Genomic DNA, 15,848 nt, shown 5'->3' on the forward strand with positions numbered 1-15,848 from the left:
GTTTCTCTTTTTTTATTTCTTATTGGTCATTACTATTATTTATAACCGTCGAAAACTATTTATAAATACTGTAAATAAAAAATTTGATAGCAACAACATTGGTTCCAACAATATAATTTTCTTGGTCGTGAATGTATCGTTACACAAAAAACCGGTAAAACATTTTTACAGACACTCAGCTCGTTATATTTTTCTCTGTTTTACTCTTTATTATCTTTACTATTTAAAATATGTACAATATCTTAATTTAAACGAAGCAAAGAGTTAGGCGGAACATCTTTGCCACTTAGCTTACCACATATTAAGGCCCCTTTAGTTTTTCTTTATATATTGCTCTATCTAATACTACTTACGATTGTATTTTATTTTAATTATACATTACATACATACACTGTTTAATAAAAACACATCACCGATACGCATCGTGCACGCGATACGTACGATCTCTTCAAAAACATCCTGCGACCTATTAAACCTACTATTTCATCTTTCCATATACAAGAGTACATTTTATGAACATATTGTATTTCTGTTGTAGCCACAGCCAGAATTTTAAACGCCTACTTTGGTCATTGAAGAGCCTAGTATGCTGGAAATATAATCAACAATTTGTTGACAATTCGCTAACGTTTTCATTGATTCGCGTCTTCGAGAGATGCTTTTAATTCTGATGAAATTTTACTTTCGGTATGAGTTTTTTTTTAAATATTTTACGCCTATCGTATTTCTGTACCATAACAAATTCGATCAGTCTCGATTCGAAGACTAATCGAAAACAATACGTGCCAATGTGATATATAAATCTAAAAAGAGAAATAAATTAATCGTTACGTTTTTATATGCTACTTTTCGGATGTTGCGCACAAATTTTTCGTAGAGAGCAATTGAGACGTAAAAGAATTAGTCAAACCACGAATATTGCTGTTCTTTTCGTGAAAAATAGAATTCGTCAACATTTATCAACATATCTTCAAATATACCCTTCGATATAAACACAAGTAACACGTAACCCTACTTTTTGTTACAACAAAATCTATCTTTACAATATAAATTAAATACAAGGTTGATGTCGAAATAGTCTTTGTGCGATGGTGTAACGATTACGTTGAAGAAATGCACCCAATTCTCGTTTGACATGCGCTGCTCCGACACTCTCGGCAGTTCTTCTACTCTTATTTATTTATTTTTTCTGTTTTGCAGATGTTACGCTCGCGAGAAAAGAAAAACGCGTTTGAGATAATTTACAATGTACAAAATAATAAAATATATCAAAGTTCTGTACATATGTTCACCTTTTGCGTGTCTCTGTGACGTAGAAAACGAGTTTGTACAAACCTATACATGTATAACCTTTACGAACGTTTGAAAATGAAAATCTGTGATCCTTAAACGTCTGAAAATATATTCGAATGGCAAACAGCGCGTTTGGATACCAGCCAATACCCATACTAAATAATTAAATTCCGTTTCTTCGATCTCGATCGCAATTAATTCGCTCCTCCGCAATACGGCAGTCAATTTTATTTCTCGTTTAACAGAGCTCGTAGTTTTTGTTCTGCATTTCAATAACAACATTGTACAAACCTGGCACAGTGTGTGCCTCGTCGAATATTTTACACGTTTCGAATACGTAAAGTATAGGAATTTTTTGACATTATTAAAGAATGGCTTGTGACGTGGAAGGTGGTGGATTGCTGGGCAGGGCGGGCACAGGTCCATCGGTCCACTGTATAAGGGAATGCTCGCCCATTTGTGTGCTTTGAAAGTGGTCTTTCAAGAGTGTCTGTGAAAAACTGCAGTGCATTTGGTACGCCTCGCTTTCACGATTCGGATCTCCACAAATTCTGTAAAGATCTGAAATAAAAGTTCCTTGTTTAAGAACGTATCATTTTATTACGAATTTCTAAGTGAAAGTCCTTCCCGTACTTTAACAAGTCTGACTCGTGACGAAGATTTTGGCCCAAACGTTAACATCACGAGCCAGGCTCGCGGACAACAAACGACGATCGTGATTGAAGGGGGTTAATAACTTAAAACGAGATTATACCTTTGAGTATAGCAGTGGCCCATAATTGTACGTGAACGTCAGGTATTTTCGAAGCTAGCTGCATTGCAGGTGTAACCATGTTCATAGATTCTCTACTATTCCCTAAAGAAAGGAATATGTGCCCCAAAAGTACGAGACTACACGATGTGAGTCTGTTCAAATCTTCGGAGTTGGCCATTTTTAGAGTTTCCCTGAGATATCTCCTGTGGAACGCATCGATAAATTTAATTATTTGGAAATATAAGGCAACGCTTTAAATCGATATAACGGTTCATACTTTGCTTCATTGTATCTAGCTCCAAAAAACGCTTGCAATCCTTGCACGTAATACGCCGCTGCTCTCAAAGAATGGGAATAAGATGGTAACGATTCGGGATTAATTCGTTCGAGTAAAGCGCCTAATTCTGCATCCCTTTTAGTTCTAAGATACACTATCGCCAAATTTAAATTCGCAAAAGTCCAAAGTTCTCTTTCTTGCGACGTCTGTTGGAAAGAAGCAAATCCGATAATGTTATAGAAACGGAAACTATGCTAACTTTTTTATATTTTTATAATCTTACTCTGAGGGCGGCTGTAAACTGAGCTTCTGCAGCTTCCATGCAATTCATCGACATTGCATATAAACCTAATAAAGCGTGCAGTTGCGGTCTATGACCTTGAAGTAACCTTGGCTGTTTCCTACAAAGCTGGCAGGCTTGAGAAATTTCGGCAAGGGCCACGCTTTTATTTCCCATCACAAGCCGGCACATCACTATATGCTCCAACAGCATCAATTGAAAAACGGATAATATAGGTTTGTTATCAACAACTGTAAAATAATATAGACATTGTATTAATTGTGATATTTCGGCAAAACAGTGACGAAACATTATGCTGTATTTACTTTTCAGTTTTTCAATTTGGGTTAACGCTTTGTCCGTATATTTTTGAGCTTTGTCCATGTAACCAGCTTGCATGGAATGCATAACTGTTACTAAGTAAACCAAAACGTACAAATGGTCCTTTGGCATCCATATGAACATATCCCCAATGTTTGAACCTGTGACTATTTCATCTGCTGGCCAACTAGGAGATATTATGGTCTGTATACTCTGTTGTAACTGCTTCAAACAAGGTTTCACACTTTTGACCTATTAAGTACCAACAAAACACACGCAAAGTTTTCCTTTTAGAATTTCCTGAATACAATACAATCTCCATACACGCGTGAATAATAAACTATTTGATGCTTACCTGACCGGCCATTAAATAATGACAAACTTGAAGTACCAAAAAATATACTTTTAAATATTCTTTTTGGTGCGGACTACCTTGCCAATTTTCAACATGGTGTCCTGCGGAGTTTAAAAGCGGATGGACCTCCGTAAATTTTTTGTCTATTAATAAAAGCATACACCGACTCAATAGGAACAAGACTCGTGTGTAACTCGCATTACTGATATGAGAGTAATCGACACCTACTGCGAGTAAACTACTGGCAGCCACAAAATCTTTTTCCGACGCGTGTATTTGCTGAAACATATGAAAACGAGATCAGTATGAAACTGCTTTGCTAATAATATTCGTTTAACGCTATGTACAACTTACGGCCAGTTGGAAAATGAGTCTACAGTGCCAATATACATTGTGTTGAGAGAGTTCTATAGCTTTCCTCAATATCGGCTTACTGAGATTCGGTTGCTGCTGTTGTTCGTACAATTCGGCGACTACGCTTGCCGCCTCAAACTTTACATCGTCGAAGGTGTTTATATTTTGACTCAATCGCCACTGAAACACAACGTGAACGATTACCAAACGACAAAATCGCGTTGAAATAGAATCAGCTGTCGCCCGAGACAGTTTTTAACACGCCAATTAATCCCTAATCAATTCATACGTCACGTTCCGACGGTACCAAAATAAAAAGAAAGGTTAGAATCACGATCGAAAGGAATACGGAAATTTACGCGTAATACGCACCAAAAACGAAGGATATTATTGAAGAACGGTACGTGTAAGCAATTATACCGCGACTATCGCTGAGACTTACCGCTTGTTCTAAATGAGACCGCGCCAAATCGATGTTTTTGGTATGCGTAAGGAGGATGTTACCAAGCTGAAGATGAGTACGTGCTTCGACCCTCGGAGGCGGCTTAAAATTAAATACCGCTTGCAAACACTGTATGCACGATTTAATATTCGGCGGACTCGAGGTTCGAAAGTTTTCTGCTAGTCCTAACAACGACAGATACCAAGCGTCCTGCGAAGACGCCATTTTGACATTTCACGCGGAAAATCTCCAGTCGTGATAACACACGGTCGCTGGCTTCTCGCGGGGAACTCTCGTCGCTGTTCTAATCAAACTGTGTCACTTTCCTAAACGGCGTAATCGCGATCGCGACGCGATTTACAAATTCGCGGTGTCCCGTCGAATACGTTTCCCCTGGAAACCGCTGTATTGCGTAATGTTTACATACATATGTAACACATTTCCTACGCTATTGCTTCACATTTTTTATACACGTACGAGGAATTACCGTTTGCGTGCACGAACAGTCGACGTTCCGTAGGCAAGGCACACCGAGGCGTACCACGGCATTATTCATTTTAATATTTTGAATACGGAACTCCAACGAACTGAATTCGCTATCTGCGTTAGAATCACGATATAACTGAAACATTCTAGGGAAATATCGTTTCCCTAATCTCGACGAGGGTGGATTCGAATTCATGACTCGACAGTGCCTTCAACATTTATTTCGGATCGAGGAGGGCACGTATAAAAATACACGATCGATTATGAGAATTTCCACAGAAAAATTTTATTTCGCTAATGTAATTTCATTAAACTTTGAACCCATAGTTGTTATAATAAATAAATATCAATAAATAGCACATATATCAATATTTATGGTTTCTGTTGTATCGTGGACGTTTGAAGTTTCGTACCACATAAAGTCACCAAGTCTTGCCATAGACAAGGAATGGGATAGATCTGTCTATTCTGTAACTTGTACGTGGTTCGTCCATTTAATGTGCTTGAATTAATAATCTATCGTCGATAGAGAACCCATTATTTTCTAGATACTCGTGTCTAGACTTCATACATCGGACTTTATTCTCAAAACACGATACGTATTTAAAAAATATTTAATCATTGGATCGATAACTGTATTTCTGTATTTATCGAATAAAAGACTAAGCACATAGACCTAGGTACAAAAATATATTTATATAATTGCGATAGGAACTTGCAAGATCGAATTTGACAGATTTCAAATATAACGAGTGCTAATTATTACAGGCACAAAATTCTTAATTTAGTATTTCTACTCATGTACATTATGTGATATTATTAATGATAATAATTCGTTGTCTTCGCCACTAGATGATGCCTCAAGCATTGTGCGATCAAGAAGTATCCGCCATCTAATGTCGAAGACAACGGACTATTTCTCGACAAGCTTGGGCGTTTTGCCGTAGATGGCGGTGCAATAATATTTTTAATTGAAAAACAATATTTGTTTAATCTAACGGTTTAAGGGATGATAATATTTGTTTTCCTTTAAATTATACGTCAGATACAACATTGTAATTAACAAAAACCGCGTTTTTAGAAACAAATCCAATAAAGAAAACTGATTATCTACTCTGAGATGACTTGAGCATAGGCTTTGTAACAGTGATGTTGTGGATGTTTAGTTTCGGGGCATTACGTGATATATTTGAGTTCTTTTTTAACAAATTTGGAACATTGAATTTTGTAAATAAGATTTGGTGGAAGAGGATGTGGATGGTGAAGATTCAGTATGACTGCACAGAGCTAGATACACTCCTGGACAAAGGTACGATGGACCAATAAGATTTTATCCTTGTAATGTATTTTTGTTTACCTAAGTCCTTCATCCCGCTGGACGTAGTGCATACAATTTGTCAAATAGAATAAAATATGTCATAAAATTACTTTATTTGTATCTTTTTCGTTAATGTATACGTTGAATTAAACACGTAGTGTTTTGATTCGTATGTGAAAAATGTGTATGATGTAAACCACCAAAGTATTCGTTGCGGCCTTTTCTGAATTGTATACCTAACATCTTCTGACGGTGTTTATTTTAAAATATGAATGTTAAAAAGGTTAATGTTAAAGTGTAGGGCTTTAAGAGAATACCATGAAGCTGTCACAAGGACGCGACAACTTCCAAATGCCAAAAGATTCCCCACTCCAGGCGTAAACTAAGTTTGTAAGAGCTTTCACGATACGTATATCGTGATCGGCAATTCGAACGACTGTCCCGCGTGTCCGTGTAATGCGTAATGTAGGATATCCCCTCCAGAAAGTAAAACGGAGGACTCAAACTGTCGGTGCGCTTCTCCGTCACCTGACCGCCAGTCGTGATTTCAAATTATCCGGGACGAGGCGTCGTGAGCTTTATTTTTTTTTTTCAATCCTCTCGTCGGCGCGTTTACACGACGGTGACATGTGTTCACGCGGTGCGTTGCTGCTTCTCTGTTCGTTTTTAGTGTTCCACGGCCACCGGTGCGTGGAAAATGTCACGAGCGTCACGGAGGAGAACGCGCTAGCGAAACTGGTCAAAATGTTTTCGAAGCCTGGAGCGTTCAAACGAGTGAGCTTTACAAATCGTACACCGAGTGTTCCGAAAGTCGTCGAAAATAACTTTCGACAAACGATCGAAGCTTCTTCGCGGGTTTCGACTTCGTATCGGAGACCGGCGAAACTTTCTTAGAATAATAAATAACAAATAAAATCGAGACGTAGTAATTTAAACGATACAAATTTTCAATTATTCAACACGAAATATTTTATTTGATCGTTCTATCGTAGATTTAGAGATTGTTCAATATCTTTTATCGGAATAGAAGGGTTGATTTCTCCCTTAAAGTAAACAAGTGGCACGAATCAATCAAAGCTAAATTCTTACGTAGATGTACGAACATTTGTGCAAAGTTTCATGAAAATCGACATGTATCGTAGTAAATTCGAATCATTTCGAACCATTTGTTTAATTTAACGGAAAAAAACTAAGGATTACACCGGAGAAAATGATAAAATCAAGATTGTTGGAGCAATTAACCTAAGAGAGGCAGAATCGGTTGTAGGTATTCGATACGAAGTCGAAACGGATCTGCGAAGGATCAGAATGCATTGGGACCGCGAAGGACTCGGAATCGGTTCGCTGCTACGAATACCGGTACTCAATTGCGTAACAAAAAAAATTGTAACCGGAGAACGTCCGTACACGTACGATTCTGTAACTATCGCGGGTCCCGAGACTTTAATGATCGCGAGAATATCGTAATTACTATTGTAACAAGACTCTTTCTGAGGGAATCCATTGAACTGTTATTCTTAATTAACCCCTTCCCGTACTTTAACGAGTCTGACTCGCGACGAAGATTTTGGCCCAAACGTAAATATCACTTGATTGAATTTTAATTCCTATCGGTATACCACAAGAGTTGGTCACGATTTTTATAATCTCTGTTATAAAGCAGTTTAGTATCAGTCTAAATAGCACGGGAAGAGGTTAAACCTACATACGTAACTTGGTAGAAGAAAATGACGAATGTTTTTTCGAGACAGTATTAATGAAATAAAGATCGACTATTGAAAATTAGATTCGACAAGGATCGACTCGAAGCAGTAGTATAATCGTTTTTATAATTAACCCATTTATGCCCTGTATATTAATTTTCTATAATTATTATTTAAATTGGAATTTCTGCTTATTTACAAAGTGCAAGATCGTTTACTTTAGGCACAGGCGAGTTAAGAACGTTTAATCGACGGGGGCGTATTGCGTAGACGTTGCACGCTCGTTGGCTACGATGAAACTGTCCGGCACTACGTTACTTTCAGATTAATGCAATACTGGGTGAAAATTCCATCGAGGAGTCTTTCGCGACCTGCCCGAAAGGCGAGGAGGGCCTCGAATGCAGAAGAGCCGAGGCTCGTCGATCCGTCGACTGTCCAGAAGGTAATTCAATACATTCGTAACACGACCCTTGAAAATGTCACACACATACACACACATCCGTGCATTCACGTCGAAGTTGCGGCTACTCGAATGATTTAATATCTAGAATCTTACTACGAATAACCTTCGAATACTATCGTTAAAATCGATACAAAGTAATTATTGTCTCTAAGAAAGTTAAAATGATATAACCTAAACCTACAGTTATTAAACTCGTATGGGGAGGCGACGGTGGCGACAAGCCAGTGCTGACAATACATAAAAAGATTAGGTCCCATTTTTATGTTGCATATAAACTCACACCTACTACTCCTCAATATTCCTCGTGTTGTGCTGGTAGAGGTACCCCTTTGTGTAGGTCAGTTCGAAATAGAAACAACTCTAATTCAACTGCTATTGATGCTGCCCGAAATTGAGCGGGAAAACCCATCGAGTCACCCTATGGGCATAGTACGAGGAATATCTACCTGGCCTTCCTGTTATATTTTCAACCTAACCTGACCTAAATTTTTCTGTTATCTCCCTGTCACTGTCTACTGGCTCAGATTGCACTGTTATCTTTTGGTCTCGTTCTAATACGTATGATTCATTGTTTATGCACTAGCTTGAGTTCGGTAGTCCATCTCTTGTTCTCGTATAATTAATATGGTTCGATTCAGTAACGTTTCTATCAGGCATAGATTAAGGGGGGATTCGAGAGGCTTCATTTTTCCAAATACCAAAAATAAATTTGTACAAATGTTCGATCCTTCAGTATCGAAACAATGCAAATGCTTAGATACATCATCTAAATGCTTCTGCAGTACAGATTTTCTTTCGATCCCCTCCTACTTTGGAAAACACCGGAATAATTACAACTTTGCATGCCAGCATAATGGTCGTATCTCGGTGGTATGGAAAAAACAACGGTTTCCGTGACGTACAATAGAGATTCTAACCTTGACATAGCCACTCCCACGGACATTGTTTGCCCACGTTAAATGCACGCCTCTCGAGAGTGTCGATCTATAAATTAGACAGCACCGATCGATCGAACGATCCATGCATCGTATCCTCTGATTCACCGTGGCACAATAAATCACTTTTGTCCGGGTATTATACTTGCACGATGTGCAAACGTTTCTACTTTCGCCTGGATGAGAATATGCAACGCTCAAAGCGAGTACAAGATCGCGGTTTATGGATAATTTGGGAAAGTGAATTAAATTAGAAATACTGTAGAGATATTATATAACAATTATAGAATTTAGGGACATTGATTTGTTACGTGATTTGTAAGCTGCATATTTCCAATTTTGCACACAGTGCCAGTATAATTCCCGGTTTTAGTTTATGACTTGTCAACGTAAACAATTGGAACCTATATTATAGCCACTCCTGAACGCGTTTGTTCGCGCTAAATGCATGCCAGCGAGCGAAAATGTTAATCCATGAATTAGGCGCACCTCTAGATCGGATGGAATACCGATCGAATAATTAATACCATCTTGTAATTTACCCTTTACCACCATATGCACAAACATTTGGATACAGATCTTAGTCATCGTTCATACTTGACAGGGGAATGTACTAATGAAGATATATTGTCTAACGATAAATGGGGCTGGTTCTTATTAGATTAGTCACCTCTCGACACTTGCATGAATATTCAGACCCGTTTTTCTTCGTCTATCGAGGTGCTGTTATGAATCACTGTTTCCGTAACGATAATCACTGTAGAAACGTTTCTACTTTTACCTCGATGATGTGAAAATAATATTAACCCCCCGTGGTTGAGGACTTAGACATTGCCCTGACAGCACACTTTCGCCAGCAACAGCTCCAGTGTTACCTTAACTTTTACTATATTGTTATTTTTTAAATTTATCAGTCTATACAGACATTCTTTGTTGCCCAAAAACCGACGAAGTAACCGTTTCGAAATTGGAACATGCTTGGAGAAAGCCAGCCTTTATCTTTGAAAACTTTACAAGCACAATTAAAAGTGTAGTTTCACCTTTTCCTAGAAATCTACGTGACCCGCAGTACAGGGTGTTCAGTAAAGCGTGATGTAATCGAGAAAGTGGTGACCGACCGTGAAAAAATGAATCAAGAATACAGAATTCAAGTAACTGGAGCATAATCGTTACCAAGAATTAAACGCTTTTCGATGTCTTAACGTTCCATTATATAAAAACTTGACGTCTAAAATCGGCGTTGTACGGGTTCGACGTGCTCCCATGTAAGGAACCCCATAAGGGTTAAGAACCACTGTTCTAGATGATAGTAACGCCTTATCGAATAATTTTTAATGCGAGATGATATAGCTGCTGTGGGAATGGAAGGATAAATGCAAGGATTTGTATTAGTCGTGGCATCGTGTCCCTCCTTTCACCATCGCGAGCAAGGAAGATTTAGCGACCGGACTATCATTACGCTCATGGGACGCGTACAGTCTCGCACGACTGTCTAATTACCGTGACGAGAACGTAACCGCGAATAACAGATGGTGTACTCGATTTCTTGGAACGATTTTTTTCCTTTTATCCAATTACACGCAACGCGACGAGGTAAACAGGGACCCTGGAATCGGTTCTATATCGATACTCATCCTTCTATAGTCATAACTGAGTCCTAACACAGGGTGGATCACATATACATTTATGTATAACTTACAAATCTAATCTTTGAATGACCCTTCCGTTAGGATGTCGACGATTTGGATACTGATCTCCGTAATAACTGACAATTCTAAACACGTTGTTACCGACACATTCGCCTAACGTGATTCATGTACGTCCATCGAATTACACAGATTGAGTTTGAATCGGAAACGGCGACAAACCATGACATTGATAATGTTTGTGAACAATAGTACAACGAAAATTAGCGTACAGCATAGTCAAGTGCAAGGGTACTCGACTAATCCTCTAAATTTATTCCAGTTGTGCTTTAGCGCATCCCGTGAGAAGGTTCGACACAAAGGTGACACACATTAGGCCGCTTTCGAATCAGATGCGTATCGATACACGCGAACGCGTCGAGTCGAGCGATCTTGAACAACCACGCGCATTATTTCCGATCGTGTTGTATAGAGAATAAGAACCCCGTGGACGAATACCGTTAGGAACGAAGAAAATCTTACGTTCTAGCTACGCGTCACCTAGAACAGATCGACAACTCGCCTCGATTCTGGACCAGTTCTCAGATGAAAAATCCGCACGTGCGGCGTACGTGACACGTGATACAGTTCGCCGTTCTGTTCTTTTTCATTTCCATTTCGCGTTACGCTTGTTTAACCTAGGGAGTCGGGTATCTCGACAATGATGCAACTGTGCCTGAGTAACGGAATCGCGATGAATAATATCCGAGGAGAGACACAAGCAGCGCATGCAGTGGAAAGGGAAACTTGGAAAAAAAATACGGAAGATACATGTTCGGCTCCGTGGTTCCGCGAACATCGAAACTACGAACACGTGCAGCAAAATGCCGCGAACTTTTAGGTGCCTATGGAGTCAGTGTTTCTCAATCTTTTCTGCATCGTTCCCCAACTCGACGCCATGAATGTTGACATCTTCCAAGTTCTGAAAAATTATGATATAAATAATTGTTCCAAATTTAAGAGAACATACGAATACAATATGATTTTATAACTTAAAACGATGAATATTAGTATTAAAATAACGGACCTATTATACATCTTGAAAGAACAACTGACTGCTTCGAATCTGGAAAAATGATTTCTCGTTTATTACATTGCTTATAAAGACATTTAGTTGTCTACTATGGAAAAGGCGTCAAGTTAATTAGGAAAAATGACTGAATTACGATTCTCTGCAGTTGGCGAGTGTCCAGTCAATTTTATTCCTGGCTGTAACTTGTCTTGCCCGATTAACAGGTTAATCATCATACCTGATAAACGACAATCCGTCACGATGAACCGAGTCGCAAGTTTCACCTGTTTCTTTGGTCCTTTCAGGCGACTGCTACTGCTACAATTGTGCTTCGGCCGGGCCCGAATTGTGGGCCTCTTGTTGCCGGGAAAGCTTGCGATGCTGCTCTCATCTCGCGGCTGCCTGCAGGACCTGTGACCATCCGACGCTGTATCCGTTTTGCTCGAAGCACTTCAAGAAATGCCTCGCCGAGTACAACGAGAAGAAACAGAATTGATTTAAGAAACGGAGAACACAAAACGAAACGAGATAAAACAAGACGACGATACTCGTTTAACGTTCGAACCGGGGCCTGCGAGAGGGAGGATGCAGGGGATACGTCGGCCCAGGAAGCCTCTGTCGAGCAATGGAGCTGGAAATTTCCTGAAATCCCAGAAAACGTTTACATATACCATTTAAAGACCAGAGTTCATGTTTTTCTACTACAGTCAGTGGCGGACACTAGATCCATCACTGGCTGCAATTCATGGCATAACAAAATGGCTGACGGAGAAGGGACTCGAAAGAAACTCCGTGTCCCGTGATAAAAATCTTCTCGGAGGCCCTGGTTTGGACCAACGTGAGAGTATTCTGACAATCGATAGTACATCTCCACCCATTGGCTACTGTTATCTTTTTCTTTTTTCACGTGTAATAAACATCAAGACACTCGTGGTAAATGGGAACGATTAACTTCGAATACCCTAACCGAATTGGTATGGCATCTTGCATAAGCTGAAAGTTTTACATCGAGTTTCTAAATATAGCGTTTATCATTCGACTCGTTAAACTGGTCCCCCGTGTGATTTTTTGCCACGGACGTTTCGCCGGCCAGGAACTAAGATGTCGCGAGATAAAGTGTACCCGACTCGTGAAAATCTTTACCAGAAACGTTGATTCCGCTTTTGTCACGAAACGATCCATCGAAGGATCGATATTTTTTAATCTAATGCCGTGGAAAGCGTTCCCTGACAAGCTACAAAACATTCTTCCAGGATATCTGGCGGGTAATTCCGAATAACCGAGATCGTAGATACCTTGTGAGAATACGAGAACATCGAGCATATAACCTAACCCAAACTTGGCGTGCTCCGCCATATTCGAGATCAAACCTGAACGCCATCTACCTCGTTAAGTTAAGGGTTAGAAATGAACCCACGAGCGTACACGGCTACTTTGGATCAGAATTACCTGCCAAACATCATGGAAAAGTATTTACCTCCCGGTTCATACCCTATAGGTAGACACAAAGATACATAATAAAAAAATAACAAAAGGAAACCAGAGATTTTGTAATCACGAATTTTTGAGCGTTCTCAGGTAAAGTTACAAAATCAGTAGAAAATTAACGGTACCTTCCAAAGGTTAAACGCAATATACACGCTTCCGATTTAATAATTTACAAAGGTCATTGATCCTACAAACGGTTTCGCGCAGCTGTTCGCCAACAACGTTCTAGAATATAAAATAATAAACATCACTCGAAATACAATCATTGATAAGCTTTATTCGTGTAGTCTCCAGAGTATTCGGTAATCTGTACTTTATTTTTTTGTTATTTTTTTTCTTTTCTTTTTTTTTTTATAACTACTAATCCTATAAATTGTGGGGGCAGAGAGATTCTTGTCAGGTAGTCAGACTTAAGATAACAGTACGAATTTTTGGACGTAAAATTTCCACGGTGCGTGTAGACTTGTTTCCAAACAATATTGCGTTTCGCGGCGATCCGAGTATTCTCGTTTTTTTTTCTTTTTTCATCTTCTTTTCTTTTTACCCAAATTCGTGCAAAGCGTTCTCTTTCTGTGACCCCACGAAATATCGGATCACGTGTTTTTCGTTACACAGCTTTCCTTCGAGTACCTTAAGAATACTATTCCACCGTGTTTGAAATTCCGTTCGTTTTAACCGCCAGATCTAAACTTCGATATTCATCTTTCGTTCGAGTGGTTCTTTTTCTTTTTCTTTTTTCTCATTCCTCGCACTACCGCCCTGCGCCAAATTTCCCAAGTTCGAGAGTCTTTTTCTCTCTTCTTGTTACAGCGAAAAAGACGCGTTTCTTTTCTTTTCACTTTTTTTCGTTTTTCTTTTAGAATATAAAATTACGTTCGCACTCGACAGTGCTTAGCTCTTAAACAGCACCACGCGGAGGTGAAAGACAAGACTAGAAAGGAAGATAGGAAGAAACGTATTACAGGTTGTTTTTTTTTTTGTTTTTGTTTGTTTTCGTTTGTCCGTGAGAGAAAATGCAATTGAACGTATTGCGTAAGATCGTCCGAGCTCGGAAACGGAATCGACAACTGACTACGATTTGTGAAACGGATTACCCGGAACCTTACGCGAACATGTATTCGGCAGTCGTGAGAGTGATGCACCGCGCACGTTCTTCACTTTGTTGAACGATGTTTCGCCACGAGGAAAGGGAGATATCGGTAAAAGAAACGCAAACATTACGTATCGGGGATGATCGTGTAGCTGAAATCGTCGGTAACCGCCAGGGATGAGCACATTCGAATGATTTTGTAATCGAAATATGATATATCTAAAATACTGAATATATGTATTTAGAAAAAACGACAACCTCACATATTGTACTTTATAACGATCAAATATCGAGGCTCGCTTGGACTTTATACTCGAACTGTCGTACATTAACACTAGATTTACGGAAACCGTCAATTTTACGTGTCTCAAATTCCATACATAAAGTTACAGAGCACATAAATGTTAATTGTTAGTAATTTATGTGGAATTCGATGTAATCGCCAAGATGGCACGTAAATCTAGTATTAAATACCGCTACAACTTGTATTCGACTGTATCGGTGTGGTGTTTGCTCTTCAAAGTGTTTGTAAAGAAATAAAGAAATTTTTAAGAAATTTACAAATTTACAAATTCAATTATTTATTTGTTTACAACTACACGAGTATCTTGCCAATATTTTATGTCTTTCATAAATTTATCATAGTTATACATATTTATGAACTTTTTATAAATAAAGAAATAATTTTACGAATTCACGCAAGATTTTTATTGATTTTTTGCTCTAAAAAAATATGTATAAGTCTGAAAAGTTTATGAATTTCCGTAAACAGCGATATTGACAAATTTATAAACGTGTGTAAATTTTGAACGAATAAATAAATAATGAAATTTGGAAATTTATAAAGAATGCACAAATATATAGATTGTATATAAATAAAAAATATATAAGTTTATAGAACTCTGTAAATTTGTAATAAATTCATGGAAAAAACAGTCATAGAAAGTGTGTGAAGTTTACGAGTTTATAGAAAATTTTGTATTATTGTAAAGTTATTTATTTATATAAAATTTAAATAGCAAACATCACATTAATGCCATGTACACACGACTACAGCACGCATGTTCCGATTAAAATTTATTCGTATCCCACGTATTCGTTATTTGTTACCTAGATTAAAATGTACTGAATACTGAAACCGAATGAATTATTCTGCATTTACTCGACCGTTAAATACGAAATGCTAATATTCTGGACATTCACAAGGATTTTGCGTACAGTACTATTTAGTTTCTTGTATCAGTCCACGGTAAACGTAGTTGTAATGGAATCACCAACATTATTGTTCGGCATAAACGACTGTCAACCTAACCTATTTGAACAACTTGTTTGAATAAACTCAGTACAGTACACGAATACTTTTAAAGATTCCACTACAAACAGAATATAAATTAGTAAGATACTCGTCGTTCGGATACTTTCTAAAATACATTTTGCTCATCCCTGCCTGAGGCTCCAGTCGACTCGGGGTCCCGAAAGTTTCGTACCACATTGTTTAGTTAGGCAAATTTTATTCACGAATAATAAATAAAAATTCAAGATCAATTCGTAAACTGACTTTTGGTCGTAGCTTTATTCATCTGGTTGTCGAC

The 15,848-nt window shown here is 38.4% G+C and overlaps 2 protein-coding genes and 1 long non-coding RNA gene across 5 annotated transcripts; 1 reads left to right on the forward strand and 2 right to left on the reverse strand.

The window, feature by feature from the left end:
* On the reverse strand, window positions 1-4,686 carry Mau2 (Mau2 sister chromatid cohesion factor). Of its 3 annotated transcripts, none has more exons than XR_013079824.1 (8): window positions 4,077-4,686; window positions 3,635-3,814; window positions 3,281-3,559; window positions 2,608-3,177; window positions 2,325-2,530; window positions 2,048-2,250; window positions 1,585-1,854; window positions 1-803 (listed from the first exon to the last, which is right to left on the reverse strand). XR_013079824.1 is itself a non-coding variant. In XM_076766587.1 (8 exons), exons 1-8 carry the CDS (start codon window positions 4,299-4,301, stop codon window positions 1,658-1,660), a joined length of 1,785 nt encoding a protein of 594 aa, XP_076622702.1. In that variant the 5' UTR covers window positions 4,302-4,686; the 3' UTR covers window positions 1-1,657. The 3 variants fall into 3 exon arrangements, 2 of the variants coding, with proteins under 2 accessions (XP_076622702.1, XP_076622701.1); XM_076766587.1 differs by having other exon boundaries at window positions 1-1,854; window positions 2,608-2,855; window positions 2,931-3,177; XM_076766586.1 differs by having other exon boundaries at window positions 1-1,854.
* Window positions 4,687-6,432: 1,746 nt separating this feature from the next.
* Window positions 6,433-14,812, forward strand: LOC143342289 (uncharacterized). The gene is made up of 3 exons (XM_076765986.1): window positions 6,433-6,654; window positions 7,908-8,025; window positions 11,984-14,812. The coding sequence occupies exons 1-3, from the start codon at window positions 6,508-6,510 to the stop codon at window positions 12,172-12,174; spliced, it is 456 nt and encodes a 151-aa protein (XP_076622101.1). The 5' UTR covers window positions 6,433-6,507; the 3' UTR covers window positions 12,175-14,812.
* On the reverse strand, window positions 10,689-12,027 carry LOC143342290 (uncharacterized). Its single transcript, XR_013079778.1, has 3 exons — window positions 11,917-12,027; window positions 11,694-11,732; window positions 10,689-11,588 (listed from the first exon to the last, which is right to left on the reverse strand). It is a non-coding gene; the product is annotated as an uncharacterized LOC143342290 (long non-coding RNA).
* Window positions 14,813-15,848: the final 1,036 nt, after the last annotated feature.

This window comes from Colletes latitarsis, chromosome 6, assembly GCF_051014445.1.
Source record: "Colletes latitarsis isolate SP2378_abdomen chromosome 6, iyColLati1, whole genome shotgun sequence".
NCBI classification, from domain to species: Eukaryota; Metazoa; Arthropoda; class Insecta; order Hymenoptera; family Colletidae; genus Colletes; species Colletes latitarsis.